The sequence below is a fragment of the Bos taurus genome, chromosome 10, assembly GCF_002263795.3.
Source record: "Bos taurus isolate L1 Dominette 01449 registration number 42190680 breed Hereford chromosome 10, ARS-UCD2.0, whole genome shotgun sequence".
NCBI lineage: Eukaryota > Metazoa > Chordata > Mammalia > Artiodactyla > Bovidae > Bos > Bos taurus.
The window spans coordinates 20245045-20267305 of NC_037337.1; the positions used below are offsets into that span (position 1 = coordinate 20245045).

The window sequence follows — 22261 nt, forward strand, 5'->3', positions numbered from 1 at the left end:
GTGCCAAAGTGGTTGCAGAAGTTTGCATCTGCTTACCATAATGTGGTGTTGGAGAAGATTCTTGAGAGTCCCTTGGACTGCAAGGAGATCCAACCAGTCCATCCTAAAGGAAATCAGTCCTGGGTGTTCATTGGACTGATGATGAAGCTGAAACTCCAATACTTTGGCCACCTGATGCGAAGAGCTGACTCATTGGAAAAGACCCTGATGCTGGGAAAGATTGAGGGAAGGAGAAGAAGGGGACTATAGAGGATGAGATGGTTGGATGGCATCACTGACTCGATGGACATGGGTTTGAGTGAACTCTGGGAGTTGGTGAGGGACAGGGAGGCCTGGTGTGCTGTGATTCATGGGGTCGCAAAGAGTCGGACACGACTGAGTGACTGAACTGAACCGAACTGAACCATAATGTCCCAGGGAGATGATCCCTCTGCAGGCAGAGCTTTTAAAACAAGAGGAAGTTTCTTTCTCATATGGCCCAGATAGTTGACACTTGAGTCTCATTGGTCATATTGTGTCCCATCTCCATTTCTGAGTCATTATCCTGATTATCCCCAAATAATCAGGACCCACCCAAAGGAGATGGGCTACGGTCAGGAGCGGGAGAGGTCTGAAAAAAAAATCCTGGGTATTGCTAGAGTTGCTGGCTAGGCAGCTAACAGATAAAGATAGTTAAGTGTATTCCAGATTTTTACAAAGAAGTTGTATTTCTTTGGGAACTGAAGAAAACATAAATGTATAAATGCTCTTTGATATTCACAATAATACTGTTCTTTATGCAACAAAAAATATCAAACTCCTTTTACTAGCCTTCTTCATAGTAATGTATAGAATGAGGCCAGCATTCTAAAGTCAGACTTCACTTAATAATACAATGAGAGGTGATATTCAATGAACAGCATGGCACAAATATAAATCAGTCTGAGTGGTCACCCAATCAGGGGATCATTGGCTCTTAACACTGCATCAGTGACCTCAGCAACAATTACAGTCATTATCACTTAGCAGTCACTGTCAACACAGAGTACCACAACCAACCATCTGGTCTACCTTCAGTCTCCAGTGCTGGGCACCCCACCATAGCCCAGGGATCCTTACTGACACCCAGCCTTTCACCGAACTTGGACAGAGGATCCCCACAGCCAGACACACACTTCAAGAGAGATCAGGACTGTTATTGTCAAACACAAAGGGAAGTATGAGCTGAAAAGAATGAAAAAACGCAGCAGAAGCCTTCCCGGTCCTCTGTTGCATTTAGTGAAGAAAGACAGCATCACAGTCAAGAAAAGCCAATGTCAAAATGAACCTGATCATTTGCAGCAGTGTCATCTTGGGTAAGCTACTCTGCTTTGCCAAGCTTCAATGTTCACATCTATAAGTAATACAAGAATTGCCTTGAAAATTGTTATGAACATTTCAGTTCAGTTCAGTCACTCAGTCGTGTCCAACTCTTTGCAGCCTCATGGACTGCAGCCTGCCAGGCTTCCCTGTCCATCACCAGCTCCCGGAGCTTGCTCAAACTCATGTCCATCAAGTTGGTGATGATCTAATGAACATTTAGAGGTAATATAAATAAAAATGATCCCCTGGAGAAGAAGGAAATGGCAATCCACTCCAGTATTCTTGCTGGGGAAATCCCATGGACAGAGGAGCCTGGCAGCCTCCGTGGGATGACAAAAGAATCAGACACGACTTAGCAACTAAACACACATGCACAAATAAAGTGTTTAGCTAAGTGCTAGACATTTTAGTTAATCACTGAGTTAATCGAACATAAGTATCTGTTATTACCATCTCGAAGAGACTGGTTGGAAAACTTCAGACAACTCAGTGATTAATTGTAGGATTAGTCCTCTGATTTCTAAAGTAAAGGAAACTCAGGCACAGACCTCTCCAGCATTTCACCCCCATTTTGGGCTTGAACCATCCACTCATCCACGCTGCCCCGTCTCTATAAATATAATGGGCTGACAGCCACTAGTGCTGGAAAGAACTCTTCCTGAACTGGAATTTCTGACAGCTAACTTCCACAAGCTGTTCATGAGTTATTTCAAGGGACATTTTGCTGTCAATCACTTACCCCTGAAGTGGACTGCACAGCCTGCTCTGCAACCAGGATCATAAGAGGGGCGGGAGCAACATTTGTTTCTTGGAAATTAGAACACTAGTTCATGACCCATAAAAGGAAGTTGAGAAAAGGACTGTGATGCTAAACAAGAAAAGGAAACTATTCTTATCAAGAACTCCATGTTAAGTATTAGGTTCCCTTGCAGAATCCTCATAAGAATCCTGGGAAGCAGGTAATAGATTCCTATCTTACAGGTCTGGAAACTGAGGCTCAAAAATGATAATTTGCCCCATCTGGTAAATGGGAGGTGATAAGTTTCAAGTCTGGGACTTTTGGGGGTACAAAGTTCTTCAAGTATTTCTCAGAGGTTGTGCTATGGGTACGGTTTCGTTTTGCACACTGTTCAGCAACTCTGTTCCCTGGGCATTAAAGGTCACCAGCATGACCAGGTCATTGTAACAATTAAAATTGCCTCCACACGTTTTCAAACCTCCCTTTGTGGAGGGGTGGGATGCCCCAGGCTGAGAACCATGCAGATAGATAGATTTATGGCAAGTTTATCTGTAATAGAACAGCATCAGATTTCAGAATGGGATCCTGACGGAGGGTCAGAGGAGAGAGGAGAGCTGCAGACTCCCACACCTCGTGTGGAAATACATTTGTGAATCTGAGTGTGTGTCTTCCTACCTGGAGCCAGTAATGCTCCTCTAGGCATAGTGTGTGCATGCAAACCAATGTGCACATGTGTGAAGCATGCCCTTGACTATGGAGTGTGAAGTCCTAGCCTCCCGGGCCCCTTACTCTCTTCCTCCACATTCAATCAGTCTCTTCTGTCCTATTGAGTCCCCCTCCTAAATACATTGCATACACATTCCTGCTACCCTACTCTTCATCAAGCCTGTTCATCTCTCATCTGGAACATTGCAATGGCCTTCCCTCTAGTTGTAGATACCGCCTGTTCACTCTTCATACTGCTGCCAGCTTGATCTTTCTAAAAGGCAAATCAAAAGACCACATCACACTCTAACTCAAAATTCCTCAGTCACCGCCACTGCCTTTGCAGTTTTAGAAGCAGACCCTGTATCTAAATGAAATCTTCAAACAGAAGTGCAATATATAAAACAGATAAATGCAGGACTGCTCTGTTGAATTATGTAGACTCCTTAGCAAGGCATACAAGGTCTTTCATGATCTGTTCCCTGCTTGCCTCTACAGCAACATCTTTTAATTCTCTAGAATGGGTGTGGTTTGGTAGCTAAGTCAAACCACCCACGTTCAAATTCTTTGCCACTTAATAGCTGTGCATTGTGTATTGTTTTACATCCCTGTCCCTACATTTCCTTACTGGTAAATGCGCTAATAGCACTTCATGGAGCTCTTTTAAGAATTAGAAGAGTATATTTGTGAAGCACTTAAAACAATCCTGGCACATAGTGAACACTCAGTAACCGTGAACTCTTATGACTTTCTTCTTTTAATTAAAAAAAATTTCATGCACTTATTTGGTGCAGTGGGTCTTATTTTCTGCCATTCAGGACCTTTTAGTTGTGGCACGTGGGGGATCTCCAGTTGCAGCATGAAGACTCTTAGTTGTGGCATGTGGGACCTAGTGCCCTGGCCATGGAGTAAACCCAGGGCCTCTGCATTGGAGCGTGGAGCCTTAGCTACTGGCCCACCGGGGAAGTCCCTGACCTTTCTTATATCTTACCCAGAGTTGCCCTAGATTCCAAGTTCCCTGGTGGCTCAGACAGTAAAGAACTTGCCCGCAATGGGGAGACCAGGGTTTGATCCCTGGATCAGAAGGAAATGACTACCCACTCCAGTATTCTTGCCTGGAGAATTCTATGGACAGAGGAGCCTGGTGGGCTAGGGGTCCCAAACAGTTGGACACGACTGAGTGACTAACACTTCCATTTTTCACAAGTTCCCTAAAATGTCTTGCTACCCTCTCTATTACTTTGTACACTGTATATGAGTGTGAGCAGTTGTGCAGGGCTTGACTATAAGACCTAGAGTCATGAGGCTACTAGTGGACTGATCTAGCATCCAAAAGCTCTCCAGGACTTGAGGGTACTCCAGGCACCAGAGGCTTTAACCAGGTGCCCTCTTATCTCTGAGCACAGGCTTCTACTCTGACTGGACAGCGCAGCCTCCATCCTAGGTGATAAATGTGAAAAAACAAACAAACAAACAAACAAACTACAGGGTACCACACAAACTTAGCACAGAGCACAGAGGAATGATGTTTTCAGGTCCAGGAAGGCAGGAGATCAAAGACATGTTCCTGGAGAAGCTAACACATGAGCAACAACACATGAAGCAAACGAAACAAACATGGGCTGAAATTTACCTTCTTTTGCATAAATCCCTAAATTTCTTTCATTCGCTAATAAGGTGAATACAGAATACTCTGTATTCTCTAAATTCTTAAGGAATTCAGACTGAATTCAGTTTCCAGTGCCTGCTAATTGTGCAAAGCCCTTTGTGCCCAGTTACTGCATTAGACCTTATCTACTTGTCAGGAGGTCATCTCTTGTGCAATCAGTGGCCACAATACTTCAGAGAATGGCTTTGCTTTTCTTCTCTGAGTCAGATCTATGGATGAGGCAGCACAGCTGGAAGGGAGGTTGTGATCAGGCTTCTTGCATTATATCCTACAATCTCCACGGAATGGACACCTTCCCACCTTTCTGCCTGGCAAACTTTCCATTCACCTATCAAGTTTGAACCCAAGAACCACATATTTCTTGGGCCCCTCTTCTCTGATTCTCCCAGACAGAATTGGGTGCTGGACCTGGGTACAACTCTCCATTGGAGGATTTGTCTTATCAACCTCTGTACTCCTGTCTGCCCTTTTTCCCCTCAGATACAATTCATATGTAACATTGTATTAGTTTTAAGTATGCATGACCATCTTTTCACAAGTATTCCTCTTGTGTCTCTACCACCTGGCACACAGTAGGCACTTAACTAAAAACTTTCTTAGTGAATGAAAGAAATTTAGGGATTTATGCAAAAGAAGGTAAATTTCAGCCCATGTTTGTTTCGTTCCCTTCATGAGTTGTTGCTCATGTGTTAGCTTCTCCAGGAACATGTCTTTGATCTGCCTTCCTGGACCTGAAAACATCATTCCTCTGTGCTCTGTGCTAAGTTTGTGTGGTACCCTGTAGTTGGTTTGTTTGTTTGTTTGTTTTTTCACATTTATCACCTAGGATGGAGACTTATTTCCTTGTATTTGTGTTTTTGCCTAGAAGGGAGCTCACTGAGGGCAAGAAGTGGGACTTATTCATCTATAGCTCCTGTGTACCCAAGATACACAGGAGTATTTTATGTACCCAAGCTACTTCCTAAAATAGAGCAGGTTATCAATACATGTGTTTTGAATGAATGAATGAATATAAGCTTCAAAGCTATTCCAAAATAGCAGAAAATTCCCAACCCACTAGCTTAGTCTTTGAAATGGGATCTTCTTGCTGCAGACCTCCTTTTTTTCGTTGTGTTTAGTTCAGAGTAAAACTACTTATTTTCTTTTCTCATAGTTTTCACAATGTCCCAGAACATATTTCAACTGACTAGAGGGGGTGAGGGGATGGAAAAATATTTGTTAATGTTCCATTGTAAATTACTGAGACCCACTGTAAACCTCTTCAGAGTGGTTGTTGTATGATTGCTTTGCCTACACAAGGTCGCAGCACTCACAATTGAACGATACATGGAATTCCTCTACTATCCCCAGTTTCTTCCTGCTTCCTCCCTCCTTTGCAAACTTTCTGCCATTTCTAGTCTGACACATGTGCATTATGCAAAATGCCAAGATGTTTTTGGAAAAAAAAAAAGCTTCTTCTCAATGATTATTAGCTCAAAAACACTGATTCCTCACACCATGCATGAAAACAAATTTCAGATGTATTAAACCTAAATGTTAAACCAAACTGTAAAACTGTGAGAAGGGAAAATAAGTAAATATCATTATGAGCTTCTAAAAAAAAAGGATTTCTTAAATAAGGCACAAAAATTATGAACAATAAAGGAAAAAATTGATTTGAATCCATTAAAAATAAAAACTAATTATCATAGACAAACTTAGAACACAACTAAAACACCAGTAAAAATATTCGCAATATATTTAACAGACAAAGGAAGAGTATCTAGAATATATGAAGAACTGCTATAAATTAATAACAAAAAGACACACTTAATATAAAATGGGCAAAGGAGCTGAACAAGGAATTTACATAAGAAGAAAACAAAATGGGCAGTGAGCTTATGAAGAGCTGCTTGATTTCACTAGTGATCAAGGAAATGGATATCTAAACAATAATGACTATTTGCAAAAATTAAAACAGACAATATCAATATTGAAGATGTGGGGAAATGTGAATTTTCAACAGTATGGACAATGGTTTAAATTAGTACAACTACATGAGAAAATAACTTAAGGATTGCTAATAAAATTGGAAATGCACACATGTGATTGAGCAATAATATTTTTAGGTTTACACCCTAGAGAATAAATTACACATGGTTACGTGGAAACACATAAAAGAATAAAGAAGGGTTTTTTTTTTTGTAATTATGATAAATTTGGGAATCTTTGATAGTTGTGTATGACTTTTTGCAATCTCATAGACTGCATAGTCCAAGGAATTCTCCAGGACAGAATTCTGGAGTGGGTAGCCATTCCCTTCTCCAGGGGATCTTCCCAATCCAGGGATCAAATCTCAGTCTCTGAATTACAGGCAGATTCCTTACCCTCTGAGTCATCAGGGAAGCACATCATCGTGTAGATTCACCCACAAAGCAGAGACCAGGAAAATGTCTTGCTTGCAAGTTTTTAATTTGTTGATTCATTAACATAGAACTCAAAGCCAACAATACTATAACTCATGTCTGAAGGATGCTTATCTGTGCTTAGTTGCTTGGCTGTGTCCGACTCTTTGCAACCCCATGGACTGTAGCCCGCCAGGCTCCTATGTCCATGTAAGAATACTGGAGTGGGTTGCCATGCTCTCCTCCAGGGGATCTTCCCAACCCAGGTCTCCTGCATTGCAGGCGGATTCTTTACTGTCTAAGCCACCAGGGAAGCCCCAACACACTTACTTTCTTCATAAGGCACATCTCTGCCTGAGCTCAGGAACACCAGCCAGCACTTCAGCGTTACGCTTGGGAATCATTTCAAACAGTGAAATCACCAACAAAAAGCATATAAATGTGAAAAACGTTACAGTAGGTAGACTACAAAAAGTACCCTAATTTATTATATGAGAGTTGAAACAAGAAGGCCGAGTGTTGCCTTGTTCCATCTTTGGTGGGACTTCAAGGATCTGATGACTCAGAATTTTCCCCTCAATGTGTAAGTCTATGAAGGACCATAAAGGGGAGGCAAATATTGATTGGGGGAGTTACAAGGAAAGTTTAATGAGTAGCCAAATTTGCAGATATAAAATCGGCAAATAAAAAGGATTGACTATATATGTAACAGTGGCTTTTCATGAAGTGAAGACATTTATGTAACAAGCACCCAAGTTAAGAAATGAAAGATTTCTAGCACCCCTTTGGGCTCTGTTTCAAGGATAACCACTCTCCTGACTTCTAACATCATAGATTAGTTTGTAGTATGTTTTTTTTCTTTCACATTATGTCAGTGTAAGCATGTATTGTATACTCTTGTGTCCAGCTTTTTTCAGTATTATATTATCTGTATTATTATATAGGCTTCCCTGGTGGCTTAGCTGGTAAAGAATCCGCCTGCAATGCAGGAGTAGGAGTTCCCTGCATTGGTTCGATCGCTGGGTTGGGAAGATCCCCTGGAGATGGGAAAGGCTACTCACTTCAGTATTCTGGCCTGGAGAATTCCATGGACTCTATAGTCCATGGGGTAGCAAAGAGTCGGACACAACTGAGCAACTTTCACTTTCAATACAACTTTAATTGTTATATATGATTTATAATATAATCTATGAATTATATTCACCCATGTTGTATTTATCATTTTAAAACATTTTTGTCAGTCTGTGTTATTTGATTAAATTTTTTCAGAAGTGAGTTTGTATTCTTATTGTTGCTTCTGTTGTCTTTCTTAGAATTAGATTTCCTCATGTGTTTTAGACTTTTGATTTTTAAGGTCATTTTAAGTGACCTTAAAACAGAGAAATTCTCTGCTTCTTCATCTTTCCTTTTTTTTTAATTAAAAGATTTATTGAAGCATAGTTGATTTACAATGTTGTGTTACTTTCTGCCATTCAAAGTGAATCAGTTATACATCACTCTTTCCTTTACTTTCTAGAGGTGGAAGGGGTGTGCTTGTGCCTTCCTCTAACTCCCCAAGTCCCAGTCCAGAACCGATGTAGGCACGTTTCGGCACCCCTCTCCTGCTGCAACATGGGGCTATCCAATCTCAGAGCCTGCAGGAGACTTGGCTCAGTTTCTGGTTGTGATGTTGTGTCTGTTCTGCTGTCTCCTCAGGTTCCTATTGACCTGGAAACAGTTACACCAAGAGGCAGGGTGGCAGCCTTGCGAAGCCCCCCTCAAAAAAGGGGCACTGACTCCTACTCCTGGCTTCACGCAGGGAGCCTGACTCTGTTCCGGCTTTGCGTGAAGCTGTTTGGCTCCTGTTTCTCTTTTGGAATGGGTCTCCTGCCACCATTGTCTGGATCCAGAGTTGGAGCCCAGCATGCCCTTGGCTTTCACCCTTGCTTGCTGTTGCAAATTTCTGGTCCCAGAGATGCTTCCCTTGCCTTTGATCCCAGTTATCTCTTTTTGGTTATCTTTTAATATTCAACCTGTCCTTGCTGTTTCTGGAGATGGAAGAAGTTGTAGAGCAGTAAACAACTGTATACTATGGCGCCTGGAAGTCTGTGTTGCTTTGCTTTATAAGGATAGCAAAGCCATTTTTATTCAGATCAATAAAGCACTGTTCAAGAGTCCCCATCGAGGTGGATATACCCCCAAATGTCCATCAACTGATAAATGGTAAACAAAATGTGGTATACTTATATAATGGAGTATTAATCAACCGTTAAAGAGAATTTAGTACTGATGATATGTGCAATTACATGGACGGACCTTGAAAATATACTAAGTAAAAGAAGCCAAACATGAAAGGCTGTCTATTGTATAATGCTATTTATATGAAATATCCACAACAGGCAAATCCATAGAGACAGAAAGCAGACTGATGGCTTCCAGGAACTGGGGGATCAGAAAAGGGGGAATGACTGATAGGAGGTATGGTGTTTCCTTTTGGGGTGATGAGAATATCCCAGAACTAGATAGTGGTGATGGTTTCACAACATTGTAAATGGACTAAATGCCAGTGAATTGCACACTTCATAATGGCTAAAATAATGAATTTTGTGTTATGTGAATTTTACCACAAGACGAAAAAAGAGTCTCTATTCTTTGGCACACCTTTCCTACTGCTCCCATTTGAATGCATCACTCCTTAATTGCACCAGCACGATACCTGGTCTGTCCCTTTAGTGCGTATCTTCCACATTACATTGCAAATTACCTGTGTCTATCCCTCTGTCAGACTATAAGCATTTTCAGTAGAAGAGCTGTGTCCAATTCAGATTTGTTTCTCTGTTACCTTGCTTAGTGTCTGACACAGAGAAAGCCCAACAAATGCTTGCTGAATCAATGAATGAACAAATTAGCTGAACTCAAACAAAAGCACTCAAAAAAAATAAAATCGCCCTTCCTCAGGGTCTCTCAGTTTATTGTTAGAATGCTCCCCTGGGGAAAGGATTTTCATTTGGAAACATATTGTGACACTCTCAAGGCTGAAGCCTTCGGTGTGAGAAAACAGTGCAAGGGGCCCTGACCGTTCCCTGGGGTCCCCTGAGAATGTTGACCTCCTGGCTTCTGCCAGCCCTAACCTACCATCTGCTGGAGGTGCAACTGCGATGGCTACAGAATATTCAAAATATTCTCAATAACGAAGCTCAGAAATGCTTCTGCTGAGTCATTCTCCAGCACAAAGCGTTTTCTTTATGAGGCTCTCATCTGTCCTCTGAGGCGTAAATTGCAAATATCGCAGCCTCACTCTTCAGAGGTGCGTTAAATGACTTTTCCTGGGTCAGGCAACAAATGATGGAATAAGTGATGCATCAAATTGGGAAAGACTTCAAGGGGGTCTTCCTGTCTATGCTCCTATATATGATTACATATTTGTAGGCTTTGGGGTTGTAAATTTCCTGAAAACACAGCTCTGAGACTGAGATTTTAAGGTACAAAAATTTCTTCCTCAACTTTAGCTTCACTGATATGTTTCTTCTTGTTCCAACTTGTGTGGAGACAAAGATAGGAAAGGGTTATAAACCACCTCCCCCACGTCAGTGCTTTATAGCCTCAAAATGACTTTTAAATTATCCCTTTCACTCTTCCATATTAAAATGTGCAATCTTTTTGTTAAAAATAATTGGGGACCTACCATGTGCCAGGAACTCTGGATTCCAACCTAAGTAAAATATAAACCCGCCCTTCAAAGTGGAAATTCATAGTCTTTCTTTAGGGTTTGCTTGAAGTTCCTCTTTCTGACTCTAATCCAACTTGGTAAAATGTGCCCCTAAATCTACCAGCAGGCAAACATTTTACTAGCTTATTATTATTCTCTGTGTGTTTAATAAATGGAAAGAGTCTGTGTTAATCTCTCTTCATGTTGTGCCAATGATCAGCAACCTGTGGACAGGTTGGGATTGTCTGTGCCCAGTCACGTTGAAATCCCTTCAATTACCTGAAATGGAGCAGTTAGTTTTTGCCTGTGAAAGAAACAGAGCAGAAACCTGAAAATAATTGCTTTTTACCAGTGTGTGTAGAGTTCCACGGAAGCATCCCCTTCTTACACAGCATCCCCAGGTCTGACATCATGGAGACACCTCACCTGGCTTGACTTATGCAAACAGGGCTCTTCTGGGAAACCCCACAGACACTAGCAGTGCCTGCAGTTTCCAGTCCCTGTGTGGTTCCTGGAGCTGTGGCTGAGGGACACAGCAGGCAGAGTAAAGATGTTTATTTCTCTGTCATCTAGGAGACTGAAGCCATCATTTTCTTTGCTGTCTCATCCTCCTAGCAAGAGGGGATACATGGGGTCCCTAGCCTGTTTTGAAAAAGACTCGCTAGGATTCTGAAACTAGCCCTGCAGCTTGCCTCCAATATGATGCTGACTACTCATGAGACAAGCATCTCTGTCATCGTGCTACCTACAAAATAGAGTTACACAGTAAAAGGATTTGGGATAAAAAAATAATGTTTAAAAAAGCTAGTAACAGTCTTCTAAGGGGATCAGAGTAGCTCATAGTTACCTGTCATGCACGAGTCCTGATCACAAATACTGTTGTTCTACTGCTGTTGGTCAGCAAGGTATTGAAGGGTCTGCTTTGGATGTGACTTCTCTCTCCTCTTAATGCCTTTTGTACCATCTTCTTATGTATGCCTAAATTATTGCTAAATATATGAAAGCAGGGAACTGTCTGCCTTGTTTGTCACTGTCTTAGTTTGGCTTCCCCGAGAAACAGATGCTGGGACCAAAATTTAAGTGCAAGCAATTTATTTGAGAGGAGATTACAGGAAACGCTAGTAGGAGAGGGAGGCAGGGAAGCCAAAAAAAGAATTATTACCAAGAAGTTATATCATGGGTAACTGGAACCTGATCCCACGGGTGAAGCCTGGGGAATGGGATATTACACAAATCTCAGAGTTGTCCCACCTGAGGAGTGAGGAAATTGGGGTATTTATATCCCAGTTTCCATCAGTCACTGGTTGAGGGCAGTTCCTGTATAACAGTAATTGTATGTCAATGCAAAAAAAGATGAACCTTAATTCTCACTTCAGTTCATGCAAACAATTTAATGCAAGGAGGATCATATGTCTAGATGTAAAAGACAGAACTATAAAGTTTTCAGATGAAAACATAGGAGAATATATGTACAACCTCAGAGTAGTCAGAGATTTCTTAGGCAGGACACAAAAAGCACTAAAAAAAAACCCTTAAAAATTAATAAAATTGACTTCATTCAGAATTAAATACTTCTGCTCTTTGGAAAACATTGTTAAGAAAATGAAAGGACAAGTAATAGAATGGGAAGAGTATTTTCAATACATATATCTAACAACAAACTTGTATCTAGAATATATAAAGAACCCCCTACACATCGGTAATGGTAAAGATTTGAACACATACTTCATGAAATAAAATACACAGATGGCCAGTACGCTGTTTGAAATGGGGCTCAACATCATTCGGTATCAGGGAAATGTAAATTAAAACCACAGTGAGATGTTACTATAGGTCCACTAGAGTTGCTAAAACTGAAAGGACTTGACATGCAAATGTCAGCATGGATAACTAGAACTTTCATATTTTGCTGGTAGGAGTACAAAATGGTACAACCACTATGAAGAACTCTTTGGCAGTTTTTATGGGGTTAAACATATCTATTTCTAGAAACTAGAAATTCCATTCTTGGTGTTTAATGAAGATAAATGACAGCACATATCTACAAAAAAAGACTAATACAAAAAGTGTTTACAACAGCTGAAAAAGCCAAGCAAACAGATAACAATTCAAATGCCCATCAACAAGTGAGGAACAAATCGTGATATAATCATGCAACAGAATGCTATTCATCACTAAAAAGAAATGAGCTACTGGTTTATACAACATGGATGAAGCTAAAAGACAAAATTACACTGAACAAAAGAAGCAGATATAAAAATATATCCTGTGGTTTATATATATATATATATATATATGGCTTCCCAGGTAGCTCAGTGGTAATACAGGAGGTCCAGGAGATGTGGATTCAGTCCCTGGGTTGGGAAGATCCCTTGGAGGAGGAAATGGCAACCCACTCCAGTATTCTTCCCTGGAAAATCCCATGGACAGAGGAACCTGGCAGACTGTAGTCCATGGGGTTGCAAAGAGTTGGACACAATGGAGAGACTGAGCATATACATAGATATATATGTATAAAGTCCAGAAATAAAAAAGCTTATCTACAGTGATTAAAGTCAGACCAGTGGAAAAAAATCAGACCAATGGTTGTCCCTGGGAGTTGGAGACTGACTGGAAGGAGGCGCTCCTAAGGGAACTTGGTGTTCCAAGTTCAGAAATGTTCTGCATCTTTTTTGGATGGTGCCTACATGAATGTATACAGGTGTTAAAACTTGCCTAATTGAATATATAAGATCTGTGTTTTTTATTGTATAAAATTATACCTTAATAAATATTACAGACATATCTTTAAAAAAGAAAACACAATGGCCATTAAAAACATGGATTAATTTGTGTTCTGTCTACCCCACCCCTTCAGCCTCTAGGTCGTAAGCTTCAGGTGGACAGAACATCTGTTTTATCTTCTGTATTCCCAGCACCTACTACTGTGTCTGGGATCTCGTGAATGCTCAAGTCACATTTGTTAATATCAGAGGTTTTTAAAAGCCTCTGTGCATTGAGCTGTGGCTTTGTATTGAGCTGTGGCTTTGTATCTCCCTCTGCAGACATGATCCATTCTTGGCAGATGCTGGTGGCCCCAGAAGCTCGAGCACAGGTGCTTTGTCTAGGAAGGGAGCTTGCAGGTGGGAGCCCAGCAGGGCCCTGGGTGTCCTTGGGCACTGACAGGGTCCCAACTGTGAGCACCATCTGCTCCTGTGAAGGGTGTCTGACAGCATCCGCAGCCAGGGACCTGGAAGGTGAGTGCCTCTGAGATCGAATATCAGGCTCCCATCCCCATCCTCCTGCCTATGGGGCTGCATGGAAAGTCACTTTAACCCCACAAACAGAAAGTACCCACACATGTACTGCTTTGTAATTTGCCAAGAATTTTCCCACAGATGATCTTACTTTATACTCCCTAAGACCCTGGAAGATTGGTATTGGCTAACTCTGTTTCACAGAGAGGTAAAGTGACATCCCAAGGTCACACAGCTGGCAAGTGGTAGAATTGGGATTCAAACCAAGTTTCTAACCATTTACTACTATATTAAATGCAGTACTGCTGTGTCATTTAAGGACCTTCAGAAGCCATTTCTTAAATCTGACCCCTTCAAGCTCTACTGGACTAATGGAAAGATAACTAACAAATACCCCTTATCTTGAATGCAAGTTATTCTACATGCCCCTCAAAGATGAGCCTGCCTGGACCACCACTGTGATAGTGTCACATCTCTATGTCAATTTTCCATACTCTTCACCATCTACCAAGTAAAATTCACTCTCCTTAGCTGCTGTTCAGTGCTCTTTTGCCTAACTCATCTTTGTGGCTTCATCTTCCTTAAAACCCCTTGCATTCTGGCTGGTTATGTCACTATCCTCATCTCTGCAACTTTGCTCTTCAACTCGCCCTCCACCTGGAATACCAGTTTCATCCATCTTCCCTTGGGATGCTTTTACTGACCTTTCAAGTTGGGACTGAAATGCCACTGCCATTCCAGATTGTAGAGTTTTACATTACCTGAATCCTTAAAGCACCTTTCACTTGGCATTAACGTCAGACATCATGTACCTCACTTTGTCTTCTTTATTAGATCCTAAGGTCCTAGAATGCTAGATTCATGCCTATTTCCATAACCCCTGTAGTTACTAACATAGCTATATACTGTAGACATTTAAAGGTGTTTTGTTGAGTGAATAAATGACCACTTCTCCGACCATGGCCTATGCATTTAATACCCTTTTAAATGCACGGTTTTAAAATTTTTCTGCATTTTAACTTTATGTATTGGATTAACACAGCTTCCATCTTCCATACACGATGCTTCCAATTTGACCCAGCCTGCTGCTAAGTCGTGTCAGTCGTGTCCGACTCCTTGCGACCCCATAGACGGCAGCCCACCAGGCTCCCCTGTCCCTGGGATTCTCCAGGCAAGAACACTGGAGCGGGTTGCCATTTCCTTCTCCAATGCATGAAAGTGAAAAGTGAAAGTGAAGTCGCTCAGTCGTGTCGGACTCTTAGCGACCCCATGGACTGTAGCCTACCAGGCTCCTCCGTCCATGGGATTTTCCAGGCAAGAGTACTGAAGTGGATCTCCAGTGCCTTCTCCGGACCCAGCCTGCATAGATACCCAAATTCTTCGCAAGTGGGATGGCCTCAAGGAGAGACTGCAGAGTCCACAGTTCTACACCAGCTGTACAAATTGCTTCTACTCTAAGGACGTTATTTTGCATCTCCATCTATTCCATGAGAGTAATAATCTCTGTTTTGCTTTAATTAACCACAAGGTTGTTGAGAGAACAAATAACAGATGTAGAAGTGCTTTGTTGATTATAAATCATTCAGACCTGTTACTGAGATGCACCTGCTATTTGAGCCTCCCCTTTCATCGTTGGCAACATCCCACCCATTTGCTCCTCTCTTTTTTAAAGAGAACTAGACTGTCTGGGGAGAAGGCAATGGCACCCCACTCCAGTACTCTTGCCTGGAAAATCTCATGGACGGAGGAGCCTGGTAGGCTGCAGTCCATGGGGTCGCTAAGAGTCGGACACGACTGAGCGACTTCACTTTCACTTTTCACTTTCATGCATTGGAGGAGGAAATGGCAACCCACCCCAGTGTTCTTGCCTGGAGAATCCCAGGGACGGGGGAGCCTGATGGCCTGCCGTCTATGGGGCCGCACAGAGTCGGACACGACTGAAGTGACTTAGCAGCAGCAGACCGTCTGGAGGGAATATGAATAGGGGCCGCAGTAAGATGGGTTTCCTGACTGGTGGGTGGAATTGGGGCTGTGTTTTGGTGGGGTTGAAGTGGGCAGGGCTGTTGTTATCTGAAAGGCTGCTGTGAAAAAGGAAACGACACTTGTCCACATAGTGCAGAGAGTCCCATTGTGTAGAAATCACAAGGCCAGTTATCAGAGCGGCAGAAGATGTCCTGGGCTGCCTGACGGAAGTTGAGGGCCGGAACTACTGAAAAGCCAACTACCATTTATAAGCGTCACAGTTCCACTTCAAGGTGGAAGTTACCAAAACCACTTTGCCCACCACCATGAGAAGATGCTCAAGGTCCAGAGCTACGCCCTTAACCAGAGGACAACCCCGACTCCCCATCCGCCCCACCCTCACACGAGTCTCTGGGGCTTGTCCATTGGCTTCCACTCTGGGGGAGGGTGGGCATTGGGTCACTTCGCTTTCTGATTGGTTAGCTGCAGCGATTGACAGGCGTGCTGCGGCCGCCCAAGCCAGGAAGAGAAACATGGCGGAGGCGGGAAAAGAGCACGCGGGTCTCGGGTTACCAGTAGGAGAGGCAGCACAGTGGCCTTTGCAGCGGTATGGCCGCTTCATGCCCTCAGGCACTGGGGAGCCGCCTGGGCCTGGCCAGGAAGCTGGGATGGCTTCTTCCCCGACTTGGAAGGTGAGGCCTGAGGGCGGGAAGGGTTGGGAGGCTCTCACCCGGCGCAGGGAAGGAAGGACGACTGCAGCCTGGTTCCTGAGGCAATGTGTCTCCTCCATTGGCAGGTGGATTCTTAACCACTGAGCCACCTAGGAAGCCCCTACCTTGTTTCAGTTCAGTTCAGTCGCTCAGTCGTGTCCGACTCTTTGCGACCCCATGAATCACAGCACGCCAGGCCTCCCTGTCCATCACCAACTTCCGGAGTTCACTCAGACTCATGTCCATTGAGTGGGTGATGCCATCCAACCATCTCATCCTCTGTCATCCCCTTCTCCTCCTGTCCCCAATCCCTCCCAGCATCAGGGTCTTTTCCAATGAGTCAACTCTTCATGTGAGGTGGCCAAAGTATTGGGAGTTTCAGCTTCAGCATCAGTCCCTCCAGGGAACACCCAGGACTGATCTCCTTCAGAATGGACTGGTTGGATCTCCTTGCAGTCCAAGGGACTCTCAAGAGTCTTCTCCAACACCACAGTTCAAAAGCATCAATTCTTCGGCGCTCAGCTTTCTTCATACCTTGTTTACCTTATCTTAAATTAGAGATAATAATGGTACCCACTGGGTAGTATGGTTGTGAGCTTTAAGTTAATATATATATAAATCACTCAAACAGTGTTTCATATAAAGTTATGTAAGTGTTTACTGATACTATCATGATTGTTTTATTTTGTCCTGGTGATACGTTTTAATGCCACGGGTTGCTGATCATTTACTTCCTTTTGGTCTGGTTTCACTGGTGGTTGTGGACCCTGAGGTCTTGGATTGTGCATGTGTATGTGTGTTGATATGATTTGGGCAGCAGTGGGTAGGAGAAAAGTAAAAGGAATGAAAATTTCAGGTAGAGGATACAACATGTGCAAAGGCCCTGCACCTGTACAACCTCAGAGAGTGTAATGTACAGACAAGAAGAACAAGTCTGATGCTTAGACAACAAGGGGTCAGATAACACGGGATGAGGTTGTCTAGATAGGTAGGCGGGTACCTTATGAACAATGTCCTAAAACCAATAGGGAGCCACTAAAGGGTTTTAAGTTGGAGCATTTTCATCTTTGAAAGATCACTCTGGTTGAAGAGTGGAGACAGAATTGGAGAGGCATACGAGTAGAGTTCAGAAGATTCCCCTGGAGAAGGGATAGGTTACCCATTCCAGTATTCTTGGGCTTCCCTCGTGGCTCAGACGGTGAAGAATCCGCCTGCAATCCAGGAGACCTGGGTTTGATCCCTGGGTTGGGAAGATCACCTGGAGGAGGACGTGGCAGCCCTCTCCAGAATTCCTGCCTGGAGAATCCCCATGGACAGAGGAGCCTGGCGGGGTCCATGGGGGTCTCCAAAGAGTCTGACATGACTTAGCAACTAAGTAACAACAACAGGTAGAGTCAGGAAGATCACTTAAAATGATTTTGCAGTGTAGTGGGCAATAGCTGATAATGACTTAGGATGGCAAGGGTGGGAGGATAGGGAGGGAGAATGGCAGTAGAGATGGGGAGACCAGGCATGTTAAAGCTATGTTTTGGAGGCCAAAATGATAGGACTTGGAGATTGACTGGATATGAGTGGTGAGAATAAAGAGCTCCTGGGTTTCTGGCAGGAGCAACTGGATTGGGAAACATTGGAGGAAGAACAGTGAAGGAAAGATCCAAGACTTCAGTTTCAGATGTATTGGGTTTAAATGCATTTATGCAGTATCCAAGTGGAGATGTTGAATGGAAGAACATCTGGGCTGGAGAGGTAAATGTGTCATCAACATGAAGGTGACATTTATAGTTAAGAGATGATACAAGATTTCAGGACCAAGCTTCAAGGTAGGTCAGGACAGGTAGAGGGGACCGAATCCCTAAAGCAGATTGCCAAGGGTCAGAGAGTTGGGAGATACCAGGAGAAGGCAGATCCATCAAAGCTACAAAAGATTATTATAAGAGGGAGAAAACAATTAACTTTGTTGAATGATGCTGCAGAGTGAAGAATAATGATGACTAAGGTGTGTCCATTGGATTTAGCAACATGAAGATCCTTAATGGTTTTTACCAAGAGAAGTTTCAGTAGAATGAAGGGGGTGGAAGCCAGATAGAGGTGGGCTGAAAAGTAACTGTAAGTGAGAAAATGTGACCAATGTGTGTGGACAATTCTTCGGAGAGATTTGGCTGTAAATATGAGTAGAGATGGGGCATAATGAATTGTTCACCAATTTCTAGACTATCAGAGCTAAGACCACTAAAAAAGGCATTAAATACTTAGTTGTATTCTGTAGAGCACATCCTGAGAAATTGTAGTAGTTGTTGTTCAGTCGCTAAGTCATGTCTGACTCTTCACAACCTCATGGACTGTAGCACTCCAGTTTCCTTTGTCCTCCACTTTCTCCCAGAGTTTGTTCAGATTCATGTCCATTGAGTGGGTGATGCCGTCTAACCATCTCATCCTCTGCCCCCCACCACCACCCTTTTCCTTTTGCCTTCAGTCTTTCCCAGCATCAGGGTCTTTTCTTCCAGCATATCTTTTTGCCTTTAATACTATGGGGTTCTCCAGGCAAGAATACTGGAATGGGTTGCCTTTTCCTTCTCCAGTGGACCATGTTTTGTCAGAACTCATTATGACCTGTTTGTCTTGGGTGGTCCTGCAGGGCATGGCTCATATCTTCATTGAGTTATGGAAGCCACTTTTCCATAACAAAGCTGTGATCCATGAAGGGGAAGTTGTAGTATAGCTTGCAAATGCAAAATTGAATGAATAGTGTTAAATCGAAGAATCACTTATCTATAATAGGATCTTGAAAGAATGGAAACGTTTGAGGACATAATTAATTGTTGAAATTGCCCAACAGGTTCCTTAGTACTGTCTCTTCACACCCTTATAATTCTTTCTCCTCAAGCATCTTTGTTGGGTGCACAGCCTCAGATGCAACTGGGTAACTGTTAGACTCCCATCTTGCAACCTGGAGGTCAGGGACATTAGACCATTCTAAGGAGTTATTACATTTCTTTCCTCTTCTTTGCAAGGCTGTTCATAATTTCTTATAAGGAGCAGCACTTTTCAACAGTTTTCAGATGTTTGGCATAAAGCCACAGCTACAGTGACAAGAGATGAGGTTTGCTTTTGCAGTGCTTTTGAAAACTGAACATTTGTACTTTCCTTTGAATCTGTGCCGAACCATCCTACCTGCTGTGATCAGTTTCAGCCTAGGTCTGTCATTTTGGGAGGGAAAAACGAAAGAGAAAACAAGATTTGTTCTATTTTATGTGTTCTGTGACTATTGTGCAATAGTAATGATAAAAGATGAGCCATCTAAAGAACTGCACTAAGTCCCATGTGAATTTCTTATTTTAAAAATGTGGTACCTGCAGTAAGAAAAAAAAAATGTGTGTTAGGTAAAGCATAAAAATATATTATTTTGGAGAATAGAGTCATTCTGGTCTTTTTTTCTCTAGGGGACTTTTTAAGTTCAACCTTGGTTGAATCTATTTTGAGTTTTTTCATTTTTTCCTAAAATTGTGGGGAGAATCTGATTTTCTGATACTGTTCTATGTAGTTGTTTAATGACAAAGAAGACTTTCATCACAATGGGCATGATGCTAAGGCAAAAATGTTGATTAAGAGAAAAAAATGAATAGTACAACAAATCTAGTACTTCTAAGACTTGGAGTCATGGTTGAGAGGTAAGGTCAAGTCTGAGACATCTTATGTATAGACTATGGGATGTATATGTATATTGATTTATTTGTCTGAATTGAATTATTCTTATGAAAAGTTACTATCTATAGATAAGTTAACCACAGTTTGGAAGCAGATAAACTTTTTTTAAATTGAAGGATAATTGCTTTACAGAATTTTGTTGTTTTCTGTCAAAACTCAACATGAATCAGCCATAGATATACATACATCCCCTCCCTTTTGAACCTCCCTCCCATCTCCCTCCCCATCCCACTCATCTAGGTTGATTCAGAGCCCCTGTTTATCTTTCCTGAGCCATACAGCAAATTCCTGTTGGCTATCTGTTTTCATATGGTAATGTAAGTTTCCATGTTATTCTTTCCATACATCTCACCCTCTTCTCCCCTCTCCCCATGTCCATATGTCTATTCTCCATTGCTACCCTGTAAATAAATTCTTCAGTACCGTTTTTCTAGATTACATATATGTGCATAAGAATATGATATTTATCTTTCTCTTTCTGACTCACTTCACTCTGTATAATAGGTTCTAGGTGCATCCACCTCATCAGAACTGACTCAAATGCATTCCTTTTTATGGCTGAGTAATATTCCGTTCTGAATATGTACCACAGCTTCTTTATCCATTCATCTGTCGATGGGCCTCTAGGTTGCTTCTATGTTCTAGCTATTGTAAACAGTGCTGTAGTGAACAATGGGACACATGTGTCTTTTTCAATCCTGGTTTCCTTAGGGTATATGCCTAGGGGAAGGATTGCTGGGTCATATGGTGGTTTTATTCCTGGTTTTTTAAGGAGTCTCTATACTGTCTTCCATAGTGGCTGTATCAATTTACATTCCCACCAACAGTGCAAGAGCGCAAATAAACTTTTTGTAATACTGCGAAAAAAGTGTGCAAAAAATCAACAATTTAGAGACTCACTTGGTGGACCAATGGCTAAGTCTCCACGCTCCCAAGGCAGGGAGCCCAGGTTCAAGCCACGGTCAGAGAACTAGCTCTCACATGCCGCAACTAAGAGTTCACATGCCAAAGATCGAAGGTTCTGCATGCCACAACTAAGACCCAGTGCAGTTAAATCAGTAAATATTTAAAAAATCAGCAGTTTAGGACTGTGGTACTCAGATGTCAGTGTGCATATCCATCATTTTGTAAATCCTGACTTAGTAGGTCTGGTGTGGGCAGTGAAATTCTGTAGTTCTAACAAACTTCCAGGTGATACGGGCTATTGTTTCAAGGACCATACTTTGCAGAGCAAGAGTTTAGAAGATCTTGACTGAAATGGCAACCCTATAGTAAAATTAATAAAAATGAATTTGTGGGGTTATGAGGTAAGGCAATAAGATTAATAATGAATATGCAAATGTTGTATTAATAGGGTTAATATTTAAACCATCTGTCATTTAAGTGGAATGAGCAAATGAAATACATCTTGAACTTGATTTTAATTCCTTACATCTGTTAGCCCAGGCTTTCTGAAAGAATTATCATAAATAATAACAGATTGGTCCTTTTTATGTATTTTATGGTTGAATGTAATTTGTCTACTAATTTGAGAATAATTTTGAAAGGTGATGTTAATTGCAAGTTGCTTTTAAATTAAAGTTATACCACATTTTCCACACTCCAAGGATTTCTCAGACATGCCCTAATTGGTTGAACCTGACGCCGTCTTATTTTTTTCCTTTCAAAAGGGGGAAAAATCCTTTAGTTTTTATAGAAGGAACTTAAAATAATTGCCCTACTTAGAAGTTAAGAAATAGAAAATGAAGTTTGTACTTAAAATGAACTTTTAAATGCAGATTCAACATGAGATATACTTTGGGTCCTCTTAACAGTATCCTTTTTTCTTTGTATTTCATGTGCCTACATATGACCTAGCATATGATAGGTGCTCAGTAAATATTTGTGTGTTGGCTTACTTTTCTTAAGGTAGTGTGAGAATTATGATGTGATGATGTAGTTGCTCAGTTGCACCTGACTCTTGTGACCCCATGGACTGTAGCCTGCCTGGTTCCTCTGTCCATGGAATTTTTTAGGCAAGAATACCAGAGTGGGTTGCCATTTCCTTTTCTAGGGTATCTTCCTGACCCAGGATCGAACCTGGATCTCCTACATTGCTGGTGGTCTCCTGCATTGCAGGCAG

At 42.0% G+C, this 22261-nt stretch overlaps 1 protein-coding gene across 5 annotated transcripts in view; it reads left to right on the forward strand.

Moving 5' to 3' along the window:
- Positions 1-22261, forward strand: part of REC114 (REC114 meiotic recombination protein) — a 183611-nt gene that overhangs the window by 55299 nt on the left and 106051 nt on the right. The window contains exon 1 of one of the 5 annotated variants that reach the window (XM_059890778.1): positions 16215-16416. The exons of 3 other annotated variants lie outside the window; for them this stretch is intronic. In XM_059890778.1, coding sequence (XP_059746761.1) covers positions 16258-16416 — 159 coding nt within the window. In that variant the 5' untranslated portion in view covers positions 16215-16257. Of the gene's footprint in view, positions 1-16214; positions 16417-22261 lie in introns of those variants that run through there. One more of the 5 variants, XM_002690533.7, reaches the window with a different exon arrangement.